The sequence below is a fragment of the Prionailurus viverrinus genome, chromosome C2 (genome assembly GCF_022837055.1).
Source record: "Prionailurus viverrinus isolate Anna chromosome C2, UM_Priviv_1.0, whole genome shotgun sequence".
Taxonomy (NCBI): Eukaryota; Metazoa; Chordata; class Mammalia; order Carnivora; family Felidae; genus Prionailurus; species Prionailurus viverrinus.
In genome coordinates, this window is record NC_062569.1 from 65,397,929 (window position 1) to 65,421,675 (window position 23,747).

The following is a 23,747-nucleotide window of genomic DNA, read 5'->3' on the forward strand; positions in this document are numbered from 1 at the left end:
TTATTCTAGCATCTCTAGCAATTCAAAAGTCTAAAGTTAAAAGTCTCATACAAATACCTTCTAAATCAGATATGGATTAGGCTTAAGGTACAATTCATTCTGAGTCAAATTGCTTTCCAGCTGTGAATATGCAAAATAAAACAAGTCATGTGCTTCCAAAATACAATGGACTAGGCATAAAGTAAACTTTCCATTCCAAAAAAGAGAAATAGGAAAGAAAGAGGTGGTCAAGCAAGTCTAAACCCAATAGGGCAAACATCAAATCTTAAGGCTTAAATAATCTCTAATTAGATGCTCTGCCCACCAGGTCCAGTGGGGTGGAGATGGCATCTTTTGGGGACATTCGGGTATCCTTGCCCCCATGGCTTTTCTGAGGCATCCCAGATGGCAGCTCTCATGGGTTGGATTTGCATACCTGCAGCTTTCCCTGTGTGAAATTGCACACTGGTGGCTCTACTGGCATGGGATTGTGGGAGCATGACTCCACTAGGCATTTCCTTAGCAGGGAGCTCTCTGCATTGAGCTTGCCCTCTCTGTGGTCTTCTATCTGGTTTGTATGCCCACAGTTCTGGGTGGGTCCATTCTCTGAAATATAGGTGGAGGGAGACACACCCCATCACTCTGTTGGGTAAGGGTCAGCCCTCTATGGCTTTGGGAGGCCTGATCCTATAGCTGTGGGTGGCACCACTCTTACAGCTGTGAGCAGGAATTGTCTGGTCTGCTGAAACCCAAGGGATAGATTTCCTCTTTTTAATACCAAGGCAGCAGCCTTAATGATCTCTGAATCATTTGGGAGGGGGGGTCCTTCTTCTCTTATCTTGAAGAATACTGTGTATTCATAGCTTAATTGCTCTATGGTCCCATCCTATAAAATCTAAGAAGTCTCACAACTTTTCTTCATTCCATTTTATCTCTTTCCCCTTCAGTCAAATTGGCTGTTTTCTTTCTAGGGTGATTGTTGTTTCTATTCACATGTTCAATCATATTGATTGGGTAGTTTAATCCGATATATTTAAAAGATGCCATTTATTTGTTTTCTGTATGTCTTATGGCTTTTGGTTCTTTACTTCCTCCATTATTGCCTTCCTTTGTGTTCAGTTAAAATTTTATGGTGTCGGGGCGCCTGGGTGGCGCAGTCGGCTAAGCGTCCGACTTCAGCCAGGTCACGATCTCGCGGTCCGTGAGTTCGAGCCCCGCGTCGGGCTCTGGGCTGATGGCTCAGAGCCTGGAGCCTGTTTCCGATTCTGTGTCTCCCTCTCTCTCTGCCCCTCCCCCGTTCATGCTCTGTCTCTCTCTGTCCCAAAAATAAAATAAACGTTGAAAAAAAATTTTTAAAATAAAATTTTATGGTGTCTTGTTTTGATTCCCTTCTCATTTTGTTTTATGTATATTCTATAGAGATTTTCTTTGTTGTTACCATAGGGATTATATTTGACATCCTAGAATTATAACAATCTAATTTGATTTGATACCAACTTCACCTGCATACAAAATTTACTCCTTTACAGCTCTGTCACCCTACTACTTCATGTTATTGGTATTACAAATTACATCTTTATATATCTTGTACCCATTAACAGATTTATGATTGTCTTATGCATTTGACTTTAAAGAGTATAGAAAATAAAAATGAGTTTTACAAACTAAAATTATAATCATAATGGCTTTTATATTTTATCATGTATTTTCCTTTACTAAAGATATTTATATGTTCATATGGCCTCAATTTACTGTATAGTGTCCTTTTACTTCAACCTGAAGCATTCCCTTTAGCATTTCTGGGAGGGCAGGTATAGTGGTAATGCACTTCCTCAGCTTTTTTTTTTTACCTAGGAATGTCTTAATTTCTCCCTCATTTTTGAAGGACAGTTTTGCTGGATATAGAATTCTCAGTTGACATTTTGGCTTTTAGCATTTTAAATACATCATCCCATCATCTGCTTGGCCCCTACTATTTCTGCTGGGAAATTGACTCATGATATTATTGAGAATCTCTTCTGTGTGACAAGTCACTCTTACTGCTTTCAAAATTCTCTGTCTTTGACAGTTTGATTTTAATGTGCCTTGATACGGGCCTCTTTATCTGGTTGGAGTTCATTGAGCTTCTCAGATATGTAGATTCACATCTTTCCTGAAATTTGGGAAGTTTCTGGCCATTGTTTCTTCAAATAATCTCTTCACCCCTTTGTCTTAGTCTGTTCAGGCTGCTCTAACAAAATGTCGTAGCTTTTAAACAACAGAAATTTATTTCTCACAATTCTGGGGGCTGGGAAATCCAAGATTCAGGTACCAGTAGATTTCATGTCTGGTGAGACCTCCCTACTTGGCTCATAGACAAAACCCTGTTAAACTAACCCTTACCTTCCTAGTCACTTCTCCATCCAATTAACTACCCTAACCCAAGCCCCTTTGCTTGGTCATGTTTTTACAATTTACCACTCTTTGTCCAACTCATTTAAGTGTTCAACTCTAACTGCTTCTTTGGGTCTTCATTTATCTTGTGAAAGCTCCCATGTATATTTAAGAAAAATGATAATAATTAAAACTTGTTTCTTTTTTTTCCTGTTAATCTATCTTATGTCAGTTTAATTCCTAAGCCTAGCTGGAGACCTTAAGAGGGTAGAAATTTTGCCTCCTCTACACTATCAAAAAAAATCTAAAACATTGTGTGTATGTTTGCAAGTATGTGTGTGTATAGTCATATGGCTTCCAGGCAGTTTCTAAATTCATAGGGAAAGTAAGAGCTAAGAATTGACCACGTTATTTTGTGTGTGTGTGTGTGTGTGTGTGTGTGTGTGTGTGTGTGTTTAGGTTTATTTATTTATTTTGAGAGAGAGAGAGAGAGAGAGAGAGAGCGAGAGCAAGTGCATGCAGGAATGGGGGAGGGGCAGAGAGGGGGCAAGATAACACCCCAAGCCATCTCGACACTGTCAGCATGGATTCCAATGTGGGGCTTGAACCCATGAATCATGAGATCTTGACCTGAGCCAAAACCAAGAGCCTGATGTCTATCCAACTGAGCTAGCTAGGATCCCTGCTTTTTAAAACTTTATTTATTTACTTTGAGAGAGAGGGGGGACCATGTTATTTTGAAACAGAGGACTAAAGAAGGTGAACATACATATTGGATATCTAGATTTGTAGTAAGGCAAATAGTAACCATTAAAGCTGGATGATATGATTGACAGGTGAATGAATAAACAAAATATGGTATATACACACAATGGAATATTATTCAGGCTTGAAAAGGAATAAAATTCTGGCACGTACTTCAATACAGATGAACGGAATATATTATGCTAAGTGAAATAAGGTAGACACAGAAGGGCAAATATTGTATAATTCTATTTACACGAAGTACCTAAAATAGACTCATAGAGAAAGAAAGCAGTATGGTGATTACCAGGGGCTGGGGGAAGGGATATGAAGTTACTATCTAATGGGTACAAAGTTTTAGTTTGGGATGATGAAAATGTTCTAGAGATGTATAATATTGGTGGTTGTACCACAATGTGAATGTACTTGATGCTGCTGAATTGTATACTCAGAACGGTTCAAATGGTAAATTTTATGTATATTTTACCACATTTAAAAAAACCCAAATGATATGGATGTAAAAATGGACAACCAGATCAATAAGGGGGGGGGGGAGGAAGGTAAGCATAGAAAGAGACCTTTCAGTGCTATGATATATGATAGACCTTTCAGTGCTTGATATATGATAGAAGAAAAATTAAAATCAGTAGGGAAGAAAATAGACTCTCTCCAATGGACAGTAGTGGACAATCAGCTACTACTATGGTAATAGATAAAATTTCATCCTTATCTCACATCCCATATAAATTAGATTATAGTTGAATGATGCTATCAAACTATGAAAGGCCAGACCTTAAAGCTTTTAGAAAAAAATAGACAGCAGTATCTGCATAGTAGTGGTAGAAAAGATATCTTGGGCATAAAATGAAAATCTGTATTAGCTTTCTAGGGCTGTTGGACCAAAGTGCCACAAACTGAGTGGCTTTCAACAACAGAAATTTATTCTGTCACAGCTATGGAGTCCAGGAGTTCAAAATCAAGGTGTCAGGAAATTTCTGAGACTCTGGTCTCAGATCCTTCCTCTGAGACTATGAGTAGAATCTTGCCTTGTCTCTCCCTAACTCCTGGCAATGGCCATTAATCCATGGTGCTCCTTATCTTGCAGTTATTCCAATCTCTGCCTCTGTTGTCACATGGAGTTCTCTCTGTGTGTCTATTTCTAAATTTCTTTCCTTGAATAAGCATACCAGTCTTATTGTATTAAAGATGCACACTATTTCACTATGGCCTCATCTTAACTTCTTGTATCTACAACAACCCTATTTCCAAATAAGGTCACATTCTGAGGTATTGGGGAATAGGACTTCAACATACCTTTTTTGGGAGACCCAATTCAACCCATAACAAAAGCATTAACTGTAAAGGAAAGGACTGATACATTTTATCATATTAAATACCAAAGTGAGCAATTAATTCACTTCTTTTGTCAGATACGTCAGATAAAAGATACCATGAAAAAGAAATTAGAAGTCCTACCCCCTCCCCCAAAATGTCCTTTTCCCCATTTTTAGTAATCTTGGTACCATAAAACTAATGCAAGTACTAGATCAACAAAAACCACACATTTTTAACATGTCATTTTTATTGAAAAAGTAACATTTTTAAAATTTAGTATAAAAATATAGAGTAAAAATTGATATTCTCTTTCATTTCTGAATTTTATATTCACAATCATTGCAGTTTTTTACTTTGAGTTTTAAATCTGCTTAAAAGTTCTTCTTTGAGGCACCTGTCTGGCTCAGTCAGTGGAGCCTATGACTCTTATCTTGGGGTTGTAAGTTTGAGGCCTTTGCTGGGTGTAGAGAGGACTTAAAAATTAAATCTTAAAAAAAAATTAAAAATAAAATAAAAAATAAAACCTCACTTTGAGGTTACTTTTTAAATTCCTTGAAGTTTTTTCAGTGTAAGGGTTAAGGCAGGGGATATTTTTCATGTTTTCCCCCATATGATTAGCTATTCATTTACTCAGTCATTCATTTATTCACAAATACATTTTGTGTGGTTACTATATTCAGGTACTGTCCCAGGTACAGAGGTTACAGATATGAGCAGGACTAAATGTTCCCTGCTATCACAGCCTTATATTCTAGAGATAGGAAGCAGGCTTTAAAAAACAGAGTAACAAATAAGCCAATTTGTCAGTATGTAAGAACTTGACTAGTGCTATGGAAAATAGAGTACAAAGGGCCAGAAGTACCAGGTATCTGCAGCATGCTGTAAATTTAAATTTAAATGAGCCTTTTGAAAAAGCCCTATTTGATCAGACACATTTAAATGAACATTTGAGCACACAACCTCAAAGTGTAAATTAAGCTGTGTTTAGGATAATAATTAGAAGAGATTAGACAAATACGCCAACTAATTTTTTTCTCCAACTGGTTAGATTAAATGGCACAATGAACTATTTTGTGTCACAATTTTGGAAGATAAAAGCAATTGCTGTTCTGACAAAGGCAAAAAAATGATACAACCTTAAGGAGATGTATACTAGATAAGACATTTGGCAATGGAGAATAGGGTCGGGAGTGGGAATCAGATCTTTCTTTGACTCTTTTCTGCTGATTTACCTGTGTTTGTCATTTCCACTTTCCCATTTCTCCTCCTGCCCCCATGAGACCAAATTCCCTGATTTCTGATTGGCAGTTTACTCATCATAGAGTCCTTTATCAAAAATATTAGTGCTTTTGGCCAGTTTGACTTTTTGTAGGAAAAAGCACAAGCCATTCAGAAATAGCTCCTTATTTGGGCATCATAAATTTAGTTTGTTTTTTTAACAACACGATATTATTTCCACCAAATCCAGATGTATGAGATACCTCCTTTGACGTCATGCACAACACAAATTTCCTTCGCACATTGCATGTATAGGCAGAAGATTGCCTCCCAAGATCATGACCTTTTACTGGTTCCCCTTTCTCTTCCAACTTTGGGAATGGCAACTTGGAAGCAACCAAGGTGATATACTACTTAGAGATGGTCATTAATCTTCTGGAATCTTCACAAGAATAGATAATAAAGACAGATGTTTATAGGTACACAAGTGTTTGGTAACAGAATCTAGATTCCTGCTAACAAGCTGATATCAGGAAGAGCCCAAGGTCTTTTGGCAATTTCACTTTCTTCTTGGTTGCTTTCTTAGACTTGGTCACTTTCACAGATATTAGAAAACCGTGTGTTGTTTTGGTCTTTTGGTTGAGGCAGCTTTGCTCAGGCTTCCTTGCTTTGTTGTGACAAGCAATATTTGTTGAGAATACTGTTTTTCCTTTGTAGGTCATTTAGCCAATTAAAAAGGCCCCGAAAAAACTGGCTTCTTGGTCCATGTCAATCAATTGCTCATTATTTACAGAGACAAAAATTCTGTCATTTTCCTTCAGCTCAAATATCCCACCTTGATAGATGGAATAGAGTCCATATTCTGAATCCTTAGACCAACAACTATTTCTAGCACTTTTCATTAGCAGTATTGGGTCAGGATAACTTGTGTATTTGTAGATATATTGTACCATTTGTTTGTTTCTCTTTCTGTTCTGTTCTGTTTCCTCAGGTTCCTGAAATCTAAAGTATGTTTGGGAATAGATGTAATAAAACCCCCTCTGATGAATAACCAGCTCACCATTCCTCAAGTGCAAATTATTCAAGAATGAATGTCCTTTTCTTGATGACTCCCAGGAGTTTATTTTCTGACCCAAAGCTTTTTCATTCTTGGAACCTGGAGGAAGTTTAGAGAGAAAGAAAGTTTGTAGTAAAGGCAAGAAATATCTCAGTAGCCATGGCTAGCCAGTTTTTTGGTTGGGATTGTAAAGAATTTCAATCTAATATAAACCTTCTTGCTCCTTCAATCTTACAAGATTCTGAATTTCTTATAGAAATCTGGAGGCTACTGTATCATTGTGACCTGTTGTGAGTCCCTTTCTTTTCTGTGCCTCATCCACCACTTAACACTATCTCTGCCAAACTTAGCTCTAAACTGTAGCACAGGGGATGATTAACTCAGATGGCAATCTGCGTGGGCAGAACTTCTGTCCCAAGCCCCTGCCTCCCTTCCTAGGCAGGTGAACTAAAATGAACAACACGCAACAAAACCAAAAGAAATATATCTGTTTCCTTAAGCCTGGAGCTCAGAACTTATTGCTATTCCTTTGGATCACTTTGGGTTCCTTCTTGGTCTTTCTCAGCAATCCAGAGTCAAAGGCACCATTCAGACAGAAAGCATCTCTAGTACACAATAAGACAAGGCATAAGGTTTGGCAAAGAGGTCCAGATTTAAAGATCTTTAGACCCTTGGATCTTTAACTCCCAAAGACTTTAAATGAAAAAGGGCCCTACCAAAATAGGATATTCCTTTCAACTTTGGGCTCATCTCCACGATTGGTGTAAAGTTTAGTTTTTCAACAGGGCAAAACAACTGTTGTATTTCTTGATAAATAGTAAACACTAACATTATAATAATGATCTCACTCATAGGCAGAACATGTCTCTCATTCACAAAACATGAGTTCAGGAATACCAAGAAGACAACTGCCCAGGAAAAAAAAATGAAAAAAAAATTCCAAATCTTTTCATCTTTTAAGTGATACTTGAAATTTCTTTAACTTGAGATAAAACCTTTTGTAATAATAAAAGCAACTATTTATTAAGTACTTACAATACACAGGAATTTTGCCTGTGCTAATCTTCACTATTTTATGAGTTAAAGATTATCTCCACTTCATATATGAGGAAACTGAAGCTTTATTTGATTAGGTAATTTGCTCAAAACATATATCCAGGTAAAGAGGGGCTGGTATTCCAATGTGCGTATTTAGACTGTAAAACTCTTGCATTGTTATAGCACTGTATGGACACCTGTTCTTTAGTTAAGAAGTACGCTTACCATATTGGCTAAGCTATATGAAACTGACATTTCTCTAAGTGAGAAATGGTCAAATATTGGCAATTTCCCATAGTTCGACCAAGTAGAAATGCCACAAGGAATAACTAGTCACTTCTGGTGAAAGTATATGACTGACTCGGAACTCCTAAGGAGGAGGAATATTTGATGGAGGGAGAAAGAGAAATTACTTTGAAGAAGAAGAAGAAGAAAAGCACATATAGGGGCATGGGAAACTCTAAGACAGAGTTCTCCCACCAGAGGTTCTCCTGAGAGCATTTATGCCAGAGTAGTTACTGAGCTATTTTCTCTTGTAATCTTCCTTCTGAGGAAGAGCCAATCTGAGCCCCAGTTACCACTGAGCATTTTGTAGATAGTCATATAGACATTTCATGTAGAAAGTTGAAAGAACAAATTATTTGGAACAAATTTTTTCATTGCCTTCCTTGAAACCATGATATATTTGTTGTTTCTCTTACTTGGAACTGGGAATGTGCTTCTTCTCCGACTGGTTCCAGTTATGTGAGCTGCTACTCTCTGAGGACCTCTTTCTCTTACTAGGTAAGGAATATTTAGCTGCTTTTCTAAAAGAAAAATGACAAAGAATCTTCAGCACTTGTCAAACTACTTTTCAAATACATTGCTATTCAGAACTGTTGTTGATCAGACATCATAAGCACACTGTGCTTCCAAAATTGATTGTATGGTCACTCATAAAAGCAGCCCATATATTAATATGATGATCCATCTATTCCAGCTTATGTTTAATTTGGAAAGTATTTTAGATGAGAAGAATAAGCAGCAACTTGGATTATAATTTATCGACATATCAGAGATAAGGTCCAACCAGAATACAACAAAATGAAGATTATGGCCCTTTTCCAAAACAAACAAACAGACAAACAAAAACCAAACAAGTAAATAACCATGGACATGTAATAACTCTGCTTGAGTCATTTAAAATGCACAAATAACCAAGTCTTGGCAAATTTCCACTTTGAGTTATATATAGAGACAAACAGAGTGATTCTGATTCTAAAGGAGTAGCAGTGTAACAATGGTCCAAAGATGCTACAAACTGGTATCCAACAGTAATCCCTTCACCACCCCCCCCCCAAGAGAAATATGAATTGGCATACTGGTCATGATAATCAATATGTAAACATAAAAATCACTGGCTCACTAGATCATAATAAACAAATAACACCTATTGATCACATTCCAAAGTACTTTGGAACAGACTTTAAATATACAAATTCAACATATTACCCTTTAATTTTTAAATTTTTATTTATTTTGAGAGAAAGAGAGAGAGAAAACATGAGTGGAGGAGAGGCAGAGAGAGAAGGAGAGAGAGAATCCCAAGCAGGATCATGTTCAGCATGGAGCCCAATGTGGGACTCCATCCCACAACTCTAGGATAATGACCTGAGCCAAAATCAAGAGTGGGACACTCAACTGACTGAGCCACCCAGGTACCCCAACAAACTACCTCTTTTTAAAAAATCAGCTTAAACGTCCCAAGTGTGCTTCTACTGGTTGTTAACATAAATTATATTCTTTCATCAAGCAAATATTGCCAGGACTAAGGCACTGCACTATGCTGTATATGGGTTGCAAAGATTAGCCACTGATTACACTGACTGAGCCCTCAAAGGACTTACAGTCTTTTAGGAAAAATATAAATTAGAAAGTGAAAATTTACCTGTGAGAAATATAAATAAAGGGTGATGGGTGTTCACAAGAGGGAGAGATTCCTACTTATTGGAGAATTGAGGTCAGGGGAGGGTTTGTGCTAGTGCTTACTCCAATAAACCAAAGTGCCCATCACATCTATGCCAGGCACTCTTTTAGGAGCAAGGAGAAAGAATATAAATAAATGAACGCAAACAAACATTTGAGGTGCAAATGGCAATTTGATCTGAATAGGATGAGGATGGGCAGGCTTGGGAAGGAGGGCTGGAAGAAGGGCATTATCTGAGATCTAGGCCAGAGGCCAGAGGCAGGACTCACAAAGCATTCCTGGGACACAGACAAGGGAGTTCAGTTTTAGGCTTGAATGAGGAGCCAAACTATAGAGGATTTGAATGTCAAACTAAGAGATTTGGATTTTACAGGATGTGGATTTTGAATGATTTGGGGCAGGGAAGTAAAGGGACAATGTGTTGTGCTTTAGGCTATCCTGTCTCAAAGAAAGCTGTGATGGTTAGAAGGTGAGAGGGCTGGAGACTGGCAAGTAAGTGATCAGGACTGAGAACAGGAGGCCTTAATCTAGGCTAGTAGGTGGGGGAACTGAGAAGAGGTGGTAAAAAAGGGAAAGAATAAATAGGAAACGGGAATCTCTTCCATCTATCTGGTATGAGTTGTTGCTTATTCAGGATGGGAAGGCATTTGTACAGTACTGAATACCAAATATATCATGAGGCTGCATGGTCAATTACATAATGCTCTCAGAATGCTCAGCTTTCAAGGTTGATGTGTCCATTCACCTTGAACTCCCACTGTTAAATAATTCATAATGCCTTGCCTGCCCTAGACCTTAACACTTTGTTTTAAAATATTCAATAACTGAATCCAATTATAAATATCTTGCATTTGAGGTCATTGCAAGGATATGGGAAAGCCTAGATAGAAAAGCAAATTCTAAAGAGGATATTTCCTCTTTAGAGGCTATAGCAAACACTTCCTAGAAAAGAAACCTGTCAATGTGTCTATTTGGATGTCATCAATACATCTAGGTATGCTGATTAGTATATGATTTCTACATTTCATTGGGATGAGTGAAAAAGAGTATTTTTCTTACAACACTGGAAGTGTTGTATGTACATCTACTATAGATCGTAGATCTGTTGTGCCTCATCAGAAGAGGAAGAGTATTCAATGTTCTGACTACCACTTTTGCTTTTGGGGAAAGAATGCTTAGACCCTGGGATCAGGTCTTATCTTGTTTAATAAAAGCTATTTAATAAAGAAAAATGGGAGTTGTTAAGTAATGAGGAAGCTTATCATATTGAAAAAAGATAGGTGACCGGGCACTTGGGTGGCTCAGTTGGTCGTGTCCAACTCTTGATTTTGGTGGTCATGATCTCCCAATTCATGGGATCAAGCCCTCCATTGGGTTCTGCATTGACAGTGAGGAGCCTGCTTGGGATCCTCTCTCCCTCTTTCTCTGCCCCTTCTCTCTCTCTCTCCCCCTCTCTGTCTCTCTCTCAAGATAAATAAACATTAAAAAGAAAAAAGGAAAAAGAATATTTGAAAAGTAGAAAGACATCATTACAACACTTATATTGAAGAACATTTTCTTCTCTGCCAGGCTGGTATGCCCTAAGTCTCTGGTATATGTATTCAGGCCTCTATGGCTATTATCATGGGAAAATAGGACTATGGTGAGCCAAATATGAAGAAGTAGCAAACTGATTTAATAGTTTTATTTACTTATGTATTCACTTTAAAAATATGTATTAAGAACCCTCTTTTTTGAGAGAGAGAGAGAGAGAGAGAGAGAGAGAGAGAGAGAGAGAGAGAATGTATACATGAACAGAGGAGGGGCAGAGGGAAAGGGAGAATCTTAAGCAGGCTCCACACCCACCACAGAGACTTGCTCAGGGCTCAATCTCACGACCATGAGATCATGACCTGAGCAGGAATCAGGAGTCACACACTCAACCACTGAGCCACCCAGGCACCCCTGTATGAAGAACCTTCTATGTGGAGAGAGATGGTGGTGGCACAGTATTGTGAATGCACCATTTGCCACTACACTGTGCACTGCAAAATGGTGAATTGTAAAATTTTTGAAGGTAGTGGGGTAGGAGGGTCCTGAACTCACATCCTCCCATGGACACACCAAGGCTACAACCACATATAGAGCAATGCTCTCTGAGAAGGACCTGAAGACTAGCAGAACAGCTCTTCCACAGCTAAAGATATAAAGAAAGAGCCACATGGAGAAGAGTTGAAAGGGGCAGAGACAAGCCTGGTCAGGACCCACACCCCAGGTGAGGCGATCTACAAGTTGGGGGGATATCATAGGCGTGAAATTCCCCCTGGGGAGCAAGGGATTCAAGCTCCACATGGACACTGACCAGGGGCCTGCACTGGGAAGACAAGCTCTCACCATGTCCAGCTTTGAGAATGAGTGGGGCTCAACTCCAGGGGAGCCAGCTAGCACCACTCGCCTCATTCTGGCATTACCCTGTGGACCTGTCCCCCTCAATCTTCCCATCCCCTAAAGCAGCTGGGCTGAGATCAATTATCCCCATGAAGCTGCTCCTTCCCTGCCACATGCCAGGGGTGACCTCAGCTGAGACTGGCGTCCTTCCAAAGTGGCTTCTGACCCAGGGCAGGTAGCCAGACCTAGGGCCAGCCACACCCACCAGCAGTTGTGGCCTAGTCACTACAGGAGGATACACATAGTCCACACAAGGAACACTCTTGAAGTGCCTGATTCTGGTGACCAGAGAGGATTATATTTCTGGTCGCCACAGAATACCTTCCACATAAGGCCACTCCTTCATGAAAAGATGCTCAGCATTGCTCATCATCAGGAAAATAAAAACCAAAACCATGATGAGATACCACCTCAGACGTGGTAATAACAAAAGGACAAGAAACAACAAGGGTTGGTAAGGATGTGGAGAAAAGGGAACCCTACTACATTGTTGGTGGGAATATAAATTAGTGCAGTCACTGTGGAAAACAGTATGGAGAGTTCTCAAAAAGTTAAAAATAGAAAAAACATATGATCCAGCAATTCCACTTCTAGATGTTTATCCCAAGAAAATGAAAGTGAAATCACTGTCTTGAAAAGATATATCCACCATTATATTCATTGTAACATTGTTTATAATAGCCAAGATATGGAAGCAACGTTAAGTGTCTATCAACAGATGAATGGATAAAGAGGCTGTGGTACACATACACACACACACACACACACACACACACACTGGAACATTATCCAGGCATAAAAGAGAATAAAATCTAGCCATTTAAGACAACATGGATGGATGCAGAGGGTATTATGCTAAGTGAAATAAGTTAGATAAAGACAAATAACATAAGATTTCACTTATATGTGGAATCTAAAATCAAGTAAACAAACAAAACAAGACAAAAAGACTCATAGGTACAGAGAACAAACTGGTGGTTTCCAGATGGGAGTGGGGGTGAGGAGATGGACGAAATAGGTAAAGGTGATTAAAAGGTACAAATTTCCAGTTGTAAAATAAATAAGTCACGGTAATATAAAATGCAGCATAGGGAAGATAGTGAATAATATTGTAATAATTCTGTATGGTGACAGATGGTAACTATACTTATTGTAGTGTGCATTTTGTAATGTATATAAATGTCAAATCACTATGGTGTACATCTAAAATGAATATATTATTGTATGCCAACTATACTTCAATTAAAATATAAAATGAGAATGACACCTTTTATCCCCCCCCAAAAAAGATTACTTGTATATTATATGAATTTCATCTCAATCAAAATACATACATGCGTGTACAAAAGGTGGTCCACCTAAGGGCCAGGGGAATAAAAGATTCTACTAGGTTTGGAGCATAGAGTTAGGTGCTAGGTATAGAGAAATAGACATGTGTTCTATCTTTATGTATCTTTAAAGTAGTGGGGAATCAGCACACAGATAAAAAATACATAAAAATGGAAAGAGATGAAAGGAGGTGCTTGTTATCTTACCTAAATAAGGTAGCCAGGGACATTCTCTCTGAAGAAGTAACATTTAGGCGATAGTTTGAGAATGAGAAGGAGTCAGTTGTATGAAAAGCCAGGAAGGGAAGAAGCCAGCCTGGGGAATAGCCCTTTGAGGGGAGCCCTTATGGGTTAAGAGCAGGGTGCTGACCATGAAGAAGAAGGTGACCATGGGTGAGGGACCATGAGAGAATTGTGGTGGGTGGGTCAGTGGGTGAAGGATTGCTGGGAAAAATGAGAAAGTGAGGGGCTCTTGCATAAAGAAGGGCATAGAGCTTAGTGGTGGTCAGAAGCAGAGAAAAGATGAGTTACTTGGGGGCCTTTACTTATCTTACTTCCAGCCATGTACCAGAAAGGATTTAGATGGCTCAGTTATGAAACACTGGCAAGTAAAAGATAAATAACGGAAGAAATTGAGATGAAAGGAAAATCCACATTGGGAGAAATAAAGTTTTGACCATAGGTGGGCCACAGATTTGGCCCTAAGTGTTCTGTCAGTGCAAATAGGAAAATAGAATCAAGTGTTTTGAGACACGGAGTAGAAGTTGGAGGGGGGATATGTGGATGCGAGCAGAGAAGAAGAGATGGAGAACTAGTCACCCCATCATGAAGTTGACAGTAGAAAATTAAAATAACAAAAAAAATACTACCTGGAACTGTAGGAATGGTTTCCTCATAGGTTCTCAAAATCTGCAAACAGTATTGAATAAAGCTTGTTAATTTCCCTAAAAATAATTAAACTGACTACAGAATGCCTATGGCTCTTCTTGCGGGTGTCTGAGATGAAATTTCTACATAGGACATCAACCCCAGAAGCTTTAGTTGTTCAAGCACAGAGTTTGTGTGGGGTAGGGTGGGAGATGGGGTGAATACTGAGGCAGAGGCAGCTGTTCCCGCATGGTGACCGAGGATGGTCCTATGTCTGGGAAAGTTCTGTTTCTTGATGAAGTCTTCAAAAGGCCACACCTGAAGCAACACAGGAGGAAGGTGCCAGCTGCCAAGTTAGGACAGGCTAATGTTCCCTCAAACCCCCTTGTAGCTAATGGATGTGGCAACCATGCCACTTCACTCTCTCTGTGTGGGGTGTGTGTCTGCACACAAATGTGTGTATATGTGCACTACGTAATAGCATTCAGGAGCTTTGCATTGGGCAGACCCAAGTCTCAAGATATAAGGCACACTTCCTCTCTCTTGGGATGCCCACAGACACAGAGCCCATCAAGCCGGGACCTGCAACACTGTCATTCTCTCATTTCTGACATTGGCTAGGGCATTCTTCACATCAACATAAAAAATAATATCTTTACTAAACAACTAACATCACTTTCTTTGTACTAACCAGTGGGGAAAACCAGTAAGAAAGAGTGAAACCTTAGCCTTTCTATCAGACGGGCTAATGCGGACTGCTCATCCACAGCTTCTAAACTCCCCTCCACCCAGCTCTGCTACTTGGGCCTTTATCCATCACTGCCTTCCTTTCCTGCCACTGTTGTTAATTTTGAAACTGCCAGAAACTCCCCTCCTCTGTACTCCCACCCCAGAGCAGAAGCTCTCTGCCTTCCCCTTGGCCTCAAGCCCTGACCTGGTAATGGAGGGTCTGCCAATAGCACAATGGGCACTGGTATATGGAAGGGAAAGGAGCTGTGCCTCGGCATAGTCTCTGTGTCTCTCTCATTCTGGGACAGAAGGGAGGAAGGAAGAAGGAGGAGCAGCAGGAAAGAGAGAAGGGTAATTCCTACAGCTTGGGAAACAGATTAAAAGAATAATGACTGTCTGGTCAGATGGTCCAGATTCAGATCTGTCAATCATTAGCTCTGGAAAACTTTGCTCGTTACTTAACTGATGTAAACTTTAATTTCTTCATCCATTTAAAAAATAAAAAAGAGGAAGATAATAATGCTTCCTTCCTCACAGAGCTGTTATGGGGATTAAATGAGATATCCTACGTAATGGGCATAGGATGTTTACTGGAAATAGTCTGTTCCATTAATGGTGCCTGGAAAAAAAAAGGGAACTCTTTCTCCCCTTTTCGTCTGCATCCTCTTCCAGCTTCTGCCTGTTCCAGTTAGTGGCAGCATATGAGGATGGGAGGGAGAGAGAGAACAGCAAGAAAGAGGTATGTGCAATCTATCCTCACCCCTTTTCAGTCTCCAGATTTCTGCCCTAGTTCTGAGTTTCTCTCCCCTACCACCTGTGGGTTTGCCCCCATGAACACCAGGGACCGCAGAGTCCCATTCATTCCTCGGTCTTCTCAGGATGTTTCCCAACCCTGGGCCTTTCCTCGTCCTTGCCACTTGGGGCCACAGAGTCACAGCTGCATCACTGTAGCTTGTGCTGTGAGCTGGTGGGCACCCTTTTCCGGCCTCCAGCCGAAGTCAGATTTCATTTCTCATAGAAATGGCATCATAGATGACATCTGGGCTCTACTATGAGGACTGTTTGGGGTTATAAATCAGAGCTCTAACCACTGACATAACACTGTTTTAGTGGAAAGACAGGGCACCAAACAATGGACTTTCAATCATATCTTTAAAACACACCTTCTTCCCGCCCTGGGAATGTCCCCAGTATTTTTAAAACAATAACAGTGTATCCTAGTTTACAGAGTATTTTTATACCCATGTTCTCTTCTGACCTTTCTGGAAGGCAGAAGGCAAAACTATGAAAGCAAAATGATATAATTTAGTGAAATAAACTACTAGCTAACATAGTGTTTCTGCTAGAGATCCTGCATCCATAAACAGATCATAGTTTGTAATTTGTCACTTATTGACTATATATTGAGATGTCATCACCTTCAATTTCTCAAAGCGTCTCTTCGTTCCCTCTTCTTTCCTCTTTTTTCATCTCTATGTGCATACACAAATAAAGATATATTTAATTGCAGACATCAACAAGGTGCAAAGATTATAAAACACCATTATTTGGCATCTTTTGTCTTCTGAACAACAACAAAACCACACACATCTTTTATCATTGTGTGATCTTGAACACATTGCCCAGTCTGTGCCTCAATTTTCCACAATGTGAGATAAAAAGGGCAGACTAGATGGGGAGGCTCTCTGGAGGAGAGGAATGAGCTCTAGCCTGGGAGTCAGCCAGGCCCCTCTGTTTGGTGCTGTTCCACTTTCTTCTAGTTTTAGGAATTTGGGGGAGATCACTAAAACACTCTGGGCCTCTGTTGTCTCCTTTGCAAAATGAGGCATCTACGCTTGATGATCCTAGGTGTTCTTTCTCTTGCGACCCTCCACGTCTGCTGGCGGAGTGACCCGGTGGTCCACCTACCTTTCTAACAAACTGACGGAGCTGCCATTTCACTTGCCAGCACGGGGTGTTCATACTCTCTTCATCATTGGGGTCCCAAGGGATATCGTCTTCCTTTAAGAAACAAGCAATGCCACTTTGGGAGTATTTGTCCTGCATCTGGGTTAAGATGGAATATAATACATTATTATAGAGAAATGCTTTTTATTTTTGTTCATTTACAAGTTAAGACAACAGGAACCGATGACAGATTCAGAGAAGTCTTGGTACCTTGGATAAGCTTGTGGGTTGAAATAAACAGTAAGCATGCTGTCCTTTGTCTTGTGAATAAATATAAGCAGTCAGACGTGGTGAGAAGGATACAGGTGTGGGCCAGACATCCTGGGTCACAATGCCCTTCACTGATCCTGCCGTTAAACAGCTGTGTGTCCCTCAACAAATTGCTTTTTCTCTTCTGTGTCTATTTTTCATTTGAGTTTTGAGCTGGTTCATTGTGGTGATCTTTGAGGTCCTTTCCACCTCTGAGATGGGGGGGTTTCCCATTCTAAAGCTGGGAAGCTATCTAGGTACAAAGTAGGCAATAGAGTCCATTTAAATTCCAGCATCCTAAATAAAAAATTAAACAAATCTTCTGGGATGCAGACAATATTGTGTAAATTCTAGTTATTGTGATTTCTAGTCCTCTGGATGGCCAAATCTGGACCATATTGCCACTGAAAATCTTAATGTTGTCTCATTAAACGTCCACACTAGCTAGGGATTTACCTGCAGAGACTTGAAACACCATTTGAAGGTTTGCCCCCTCCTTCTGAGAGCAAACAGTTATAACGGCCAGGTAATTTTCAATAAAGTCCTAGCTTGATATTAAACACACACACACACACACACACACACACACACACACACACACACACATGTGCATGCACACATGGAACAAATGCATGCACGCATATATCCCAAACCACTCAGCACATTGCAGGGTGATAACTGGTTAATTTTACAAAGAAAAATGGGAAGTCCATGCAAGGCCAGACATTGTTTTTTGGTTTTTTTTTCTTTCCTGTTTTCGTTTTTAACAAGTGGGATTGAGGATATGTTATTTCTCTGTACAAATCTGAATTGTCTTTCTCTGGGGAAATAAATGGGAAAATGGCCATTTTTATCTGTTGTTTGAACTTAGGGGACTCCCAAGCTTGAAGGAAAGACCAAACAATGATGCTCCTTCTCATAAAAAGACAATCTCATTCCAGATCAAAATAACTTGTTTATGGGAGGTCCCAGCCAGAGTCAGCTGGTTCTGTACTCAGTCATGCACTCCTTGGACATTTGATCCAGGTCCTTCAAGTGCAAAAGTACAAACCTAAGCTGATTAATTCCTTCCACACACTCTGGCATAGAACATTCATTTACTTTTAAATGTTTATTTTCTTTCTTCCTGTTTTAAATTACAACAGTAAAACATTCAGCCTAGTAAATGTAGTAGGGGTGACAGCTGGGGCCACCTGAGTAGAGACACAACTAGCAGTGGAGTCAGTCAACATCACTTTGTCTCTACCCGCCCCATGGCCTTCTCCTGTAGAGTTCTGTTTGCATCTCCAACATATGTGGGAGCTGAAAAGCATTTCCCAGAAAAGCACTCAATTACGTATAGTTTAGAAATATGAGAACATATCTAGCAAATCGGGGCATAGGATTGGAGAGGGAAAGCTGGATGTAGTACAAGGCCTGAGGGTGATTCCAGGAAGAGCAAGTTAGCTTCATTGGACACTGTCCCAGTGCAGCCGGTATGGGTGTTCTCTGGCCAGACATTGGTATGATAAAACTGAATAAACAGGCTCACAAACTTCTGTAACATGTTGAGATGAAAAGTTGTGCATGACACAGAGGGGAGGGAGTGATTTATTTTCTTATTTCACAGCAGTTAGAAGCTGTCTCAGCAGGAAAAGATGAAGAACATGGAGGATAGGGCCAGGGGCAAGAAAGGGCAGAGCTGAGCACTGACTGAGACTGGGCAGCCATGGTAGCTGGCAGCTGCCTGTGAACCGAACTGGGTGGAAGCAGGGACTAGCCCAGGCCAGAACCAACTGCTGCCTATAGGCTCTGGCTGCCCACTGGGGGTTTTCCAGAAACATCTCTAGCAGGTGGGAGGGAGAACCCTGAAAGCTGAGTAAGATCCTAGGTGTACATGGGAGGGAGCGTGACAAGCTAATGTGACTCCATTGTTACCCCCAAACTTAATGAAGCCTAGAAACATTGTTAGTACACAGGCAACCTGGAAAATATAGGAAAATAAAGAACATTTTTCTAAATGAAAAATAAACAAAAAACACACTAAAATCACCCTCATCCTACTTCCTAATTAAGCTCTGGATGATCTCTCTTGTTTACAGGGCTGTCTGTGGGCAGTTTTGTGCGTGATTGTTTTCTCTTAAGACTACATAAAAATGTCATGTTCTTTAAATCTACATGAAAATCTTATATAGATAGCATAGATGCTTTTATGACATTCACTGTAGAAAATTTATAAAATACAGAAAAACAAGACACCCATATACACCAAAAACATAGGAAAAAAGACACCCATAATCCCACCATTTAGAAGTCACAATGACCAGCATTTTGGTATTTCTCTTCTAGAAACCCAGAGAGAAAGCCCCAACCACCCTCCCCATCCCCCACATTTTCTTGTATTATCATATTTGGTGGTTTCTTCTACAGACTTTGGTCAATGCTGGAGACTAGATGCATGAGTGAGGGGTTGCTGTGGTTGTTTCAAGAATGATTCATGAGGATTAATATGATGTGTCTCTCTTTCCCCTTCTTTTGCACATCCTTTCCACTTCAAAGCATGAGTTTCCTGCCTCACACTTCAGACCAGAGCTATTCTCTCCCTAACCACATGTGGGTGTTGGGGCAGGGGGATGTGTGTGCTATTTTCATTTGTATGCTTCTCAGGGACACAGCTTTCACACAGGTTCCTGCTCTTCTGCTCCAAAAGCCCTTGGTTTTGACAAGTGGATTTCCACTGTGTTGGTGTCATCACAAACATGGTGATTGTCTAGGCCACGGCCAGCCAGTCCTTCGCAGGGCTTTTGGGCTACAGGGTGGACTCCTTTGCCAGTTGACTCAGGGACTTCAAGGTGGCATCACTGACCCTCTCTGCTGCCCTGACATTAGTGTCTAACAACTATTTTCTGCAAACCACAAATACCATAAAGAACCACTTATGGAGATTGGTAGATAATGGTCCCCTTCTCCTTTGTCTTACCCATCTATGATACCACAGTGATAGGCAGCCCCCTTGTCACAAAACATTCTCAGACAGACAAACTTTAGAGACTAAGCCCATATTTATTGATCATGCTTGCTAGTCTATAGGCTTATTTGGGAACGTCCAGTTAGACGTTACTCAGCTCTCCTTAGGCCACACTCCCTAAAGTCCGCTCAGTGTCTTTTCTAGAAAGTTTCATTAGCCAAAGTAGAATCTGTGATTTATTTTAGAAAATTAGTACTTATGTTAAGTATGCTTTTCCAAACTTTACACAACCAAAGAGACTCAGATTCATTTTTCCTTGCAAGCATTCCTGGTGAAGAGGTGGAAACTTCAAGAAACTTCTCAATACAATGGCCACAGTTTATTGAGCACTTACCTAATGCCAGGGTTCAAAATTGGACTTTCCCTTTAACCAGCTTTATAATCTTGGACAAATCGCTTAACTCCAAGAATCTTAGTTTACTTATGTGTAAAATGGGGTAATTATATTTATAAGACTTTTGTTTTAGAGACAGAGAGTGGGGGAGGGGCAGGGGAGAGAGAGGGAGAGGGAGAGGGAGAGAGAGGGAGGGAGGGAGGGAGGGAGAATCCCAAGCAGGCTCCATGCAGAGCCCAACGCAGGGCTCAATCTCATGACCCTGGGATCATAACCTGAGCCAGAATCAAGAGCTGGATGCTCAACCAACTGAGCCACTCAGGCACCCCTACAGGATTTTTATAAGGATCAAATAGAGCAATATTTTGCAAAGTTCCTGGAACACAGTATTTGCTCAATATCTATTAATTCTCTTTCCTTTCTGGAACTCTCAATGAATTCTTCTGCGTGTCTGTAAACATATGTATATATATGTAACTACACAATCAAGAAAAACATATGCACACGGGGACATGTTAAGATTTGAAATTTCCATTTTTATAGAATTCAAAAAATTACTTGATCATAAACACAGACAATTGCATGAGTCTGCTCAGTCAAGAACCAGTTAATATAGTCTTAAAATTAGGCCAACTTGTAATGTCAGCAAATTGAGGCAATGCTTTTCTTTCGTAATAAAGATACAGACTCATTCTGCTTATGCTGCAAAGTCAACAAAGGTTAGGACATTCTAGATCCAAACTTGTAAACACAGCAGTATTCCAGACTCTCATGCAGACTTAGAACTAGAGGCATGCTTATAGTTACATTGATGTTTTAGTTGCAGACATACAGCCTCTTCTGAATACAGCAAAGCTGACTTTACTGGTCACCTAATGGTAACCATCACTTATATAATTACTTGCAAGTCAAACAAGAGTCTACTTCATCCAAAGTCAAAGGAAAAATTTGCAAGTATCTGAGATAACCAAATTTATACTCCACAGGGTATACAAACTACATTTCCTTAACAGATACTCACTCTATGGCATTTGGATAATTTATATTTTTCTGAGATCCTTCTTACTTGCATTTCCTAGCCAGCTGGCAGATGTAATATTGCCTTATCAGTGTGCATCACAGGGTGCAAATATATTAACCCTGTGGACACCCTGTTGTGGAGGGAGGAATGTTACTTAGCTGTCTGAAGACCTGATTTCAACTCTGCTTCCAAAGCTCTGTCTGAGCCTGGATAAGTCATTTTGCCTGGGGGTCTCTAGTCTCCTCATCTATGAAATAGAGGGTGTTCAAAGTTCCTTCCAGCTCACAGTTCTCTACTATATAATACACAATTAGTCAAAAAATACATAAGAAGCCACAAGCTGACTTGGTTTATTGTCAGCAATTCTGCATTCATAGTTCCAAACGGTTTATACAGTTGAGAAGTACATGAACTAAAAAGCCACTAAGGTTTTTTTCTGTCAAATGTACCTGGATTCCTACTTGACCACCCACAGGCATAGAATAATTGTTTTATTTTCAATTATTTTATCATGAACAGTAAAATGCTGAGTCCATATGGTAACCTCTTTATTACAGGCTTTATGCGTGGCATGTCCGTGGCCAAGGAATAGACGCGTGCCAGTCCTTAATATCCTCTCTACTGTCAACAAAGAAGTGCCACAGATCTAAAACCAAAACATGTTTCTAAGATCTGACTTACCCTCCACCCCATGTCTTGGAGGAAAAAGAGAAACCTGATGACATTCCAAGACTCAGGTCTGATTTTAGTTCGATTGCTAGTATTGTAAACTATACATAGTGTTGAAGAGAAAAAAAAAAAACCAACCACCTCCGGAGTTTTGTTCCTGCATCTGCTAGTAGCTGGTAGCTGCACTTGGTTCACACAATCCTTTCGACTTACACTTTGACAAGGTCCTCAGCAATTACATGCGTTAGCAGTTAGGGTCCACAGGCAGAGAAAGGGAACAGTTTTTCCTACTGTAAAGTCTTCACAGAGGAGGAAACAGAGGCAGTTAACCAGGTTTGCCGAGAGCCTCAGTCAGGAACTGTGTGCATTGTACTGACCTGCCTCAGTTCACTGGTGAAGTACATGTAAGTCACGGCCACGCAGAGGGACTGCAGGAGCACAGTGAAGATCAGGATCAGCACGCAGGTCTGCCCGGGACTGGGGCCCGCGGGGGCCTGCATCTCGACCACGGTCCTGTCCTCTCCGACAGTCACTGCTGCAAAGGCAGCCAGACAGCAGGTTGTTGTTTTCGAACCAACCATCGGGGGTGGAGCCCTTTTTAGGTTTCGTTTATTAAAGAAATAATCAAAGTGAAACTGAAACAACATGCTGGAAGCCAGAGGAGCCAGAGAAACACTAGTAAAATTCTGGGAAGTTCTTTCCATTTTATAGGAATGTCAGGGACCAAGGAAGTAAACACACAGGAAAAAATTGTTCAGGGCACGTGGGTGACTCAGTAGGTTAAGTGTCCCACTTCAGCTCAGGTCATGATCTCACGATTCAGGAGTTCGAGCCCCGTGTCCGGCTCTGTGCTGACAGCTCAGAGCCTGGAGCCTGCTTCAGATTCTGTCTCCCTCTCTCTCTGCCCCTCCCCTGCTCATGTTCTGTGTGTGTCTCTCTCTCAAAGATAAATAAACATTAAAAGAAGGTTTTTTAAAATGTTTTGAAGTTGGAAGGACTGTGCGTTAAGTCAAACAGCTCCTCCCGCAATGCTCAGGGCCTTTGGGGTCCTGTGGATGCACCTTTGCCCAGAAGCTGTACTGGTTCCTAAGCTCCCAGGCTGCATCTCCTGTCAGCAGCCTATCACTGGGAGCAGGACCACAGATGTGACCCTGAGCTGAGGCCACTCTGGTCTGGAGATGCAGACTGCACTGGGAAAAGCATCCTTTGTCATCTACCCAAGGTCACTCGTGGCCCCATGCAGCACTCAGCAGCCTGGCTGGTGTCTTTGGTTGGGAGGTGTGGTGTGGGGACAGCAAACAACCCCTGGGACTCAGATGCCTGGAGTCAGATACTGGCCCTGCTGCTGCTTGATGTGTCACCCTAGGTGGATTTCTGAGGGCCTCATTCTTAAGCTTCAGCATCCATGGGATGATGGTAGCACCTACCCCAAAGAGCTGTTGGAGGGTGAAATGAAATA

General features: G+C 40.6%; 1 protein-coding gene across 1 annotated transcript; it reads right to left on the bottom strand.

The window, feature by feature from the left end:
- Positions 1 to 4,658: 4,658 nt before the first annotated feature.
- On the bottom strand, positions 4,659 to 22,884 carry TNFSF10 (TNF superfamily member 10). Its single transcript, XM_047875157.1, has 5 exons — positions 22,666 to 22,884; positions 16,970 to 17,107; positions 14,335 to 14,374; positions 8,446 to 8,550; positions 4,659 to 6,805 (listed from the first exon to the last, which is right to left on the bottom strand). The coding sequence occupies exons 1-5, from the start codon at positions 22,867 to 22,869 to the stop codon at positions 6,372 to 6,374; spliced, it is 921 nt and encodes a 306-aa protein (XP_047731113.1). The 5' UTR covers positions 22,870 to 22,884; the 3' UTR covers positions 4,659 to 6,371.
- Positions 22,885 to 23,747: the final 863 nt, after the last annotated feature.

What these genes read in the sequence shown, in the direction of transcription:
- TNFSF10 (XM_047875157.1), bottom strand. Translation starts at nt 22,869, where the DNA reads ATGGTTGGTTCGAAAACAACAACCTGCTGTCTGGCTGCCTTTGCAGCA. An exon ending in TCCGTCAGTTTGTTAGAAAG is followed by an intron (nt 14,375 to 16,969) that starts GTAGGTGGACCA and finishes TACTGTTTGCAG; the next exon opens with ATTTTGAGAACCTATGAGGA. An exon ending in AACCATTCCTACAGTTCCAG is followed by an intron (nt 8,551 to 14,334) that starts GTAGTATTTTTT and finishes TTTTTCTTTTAG; the next exon opens with AAAAGCAGCTAAATATTCCT.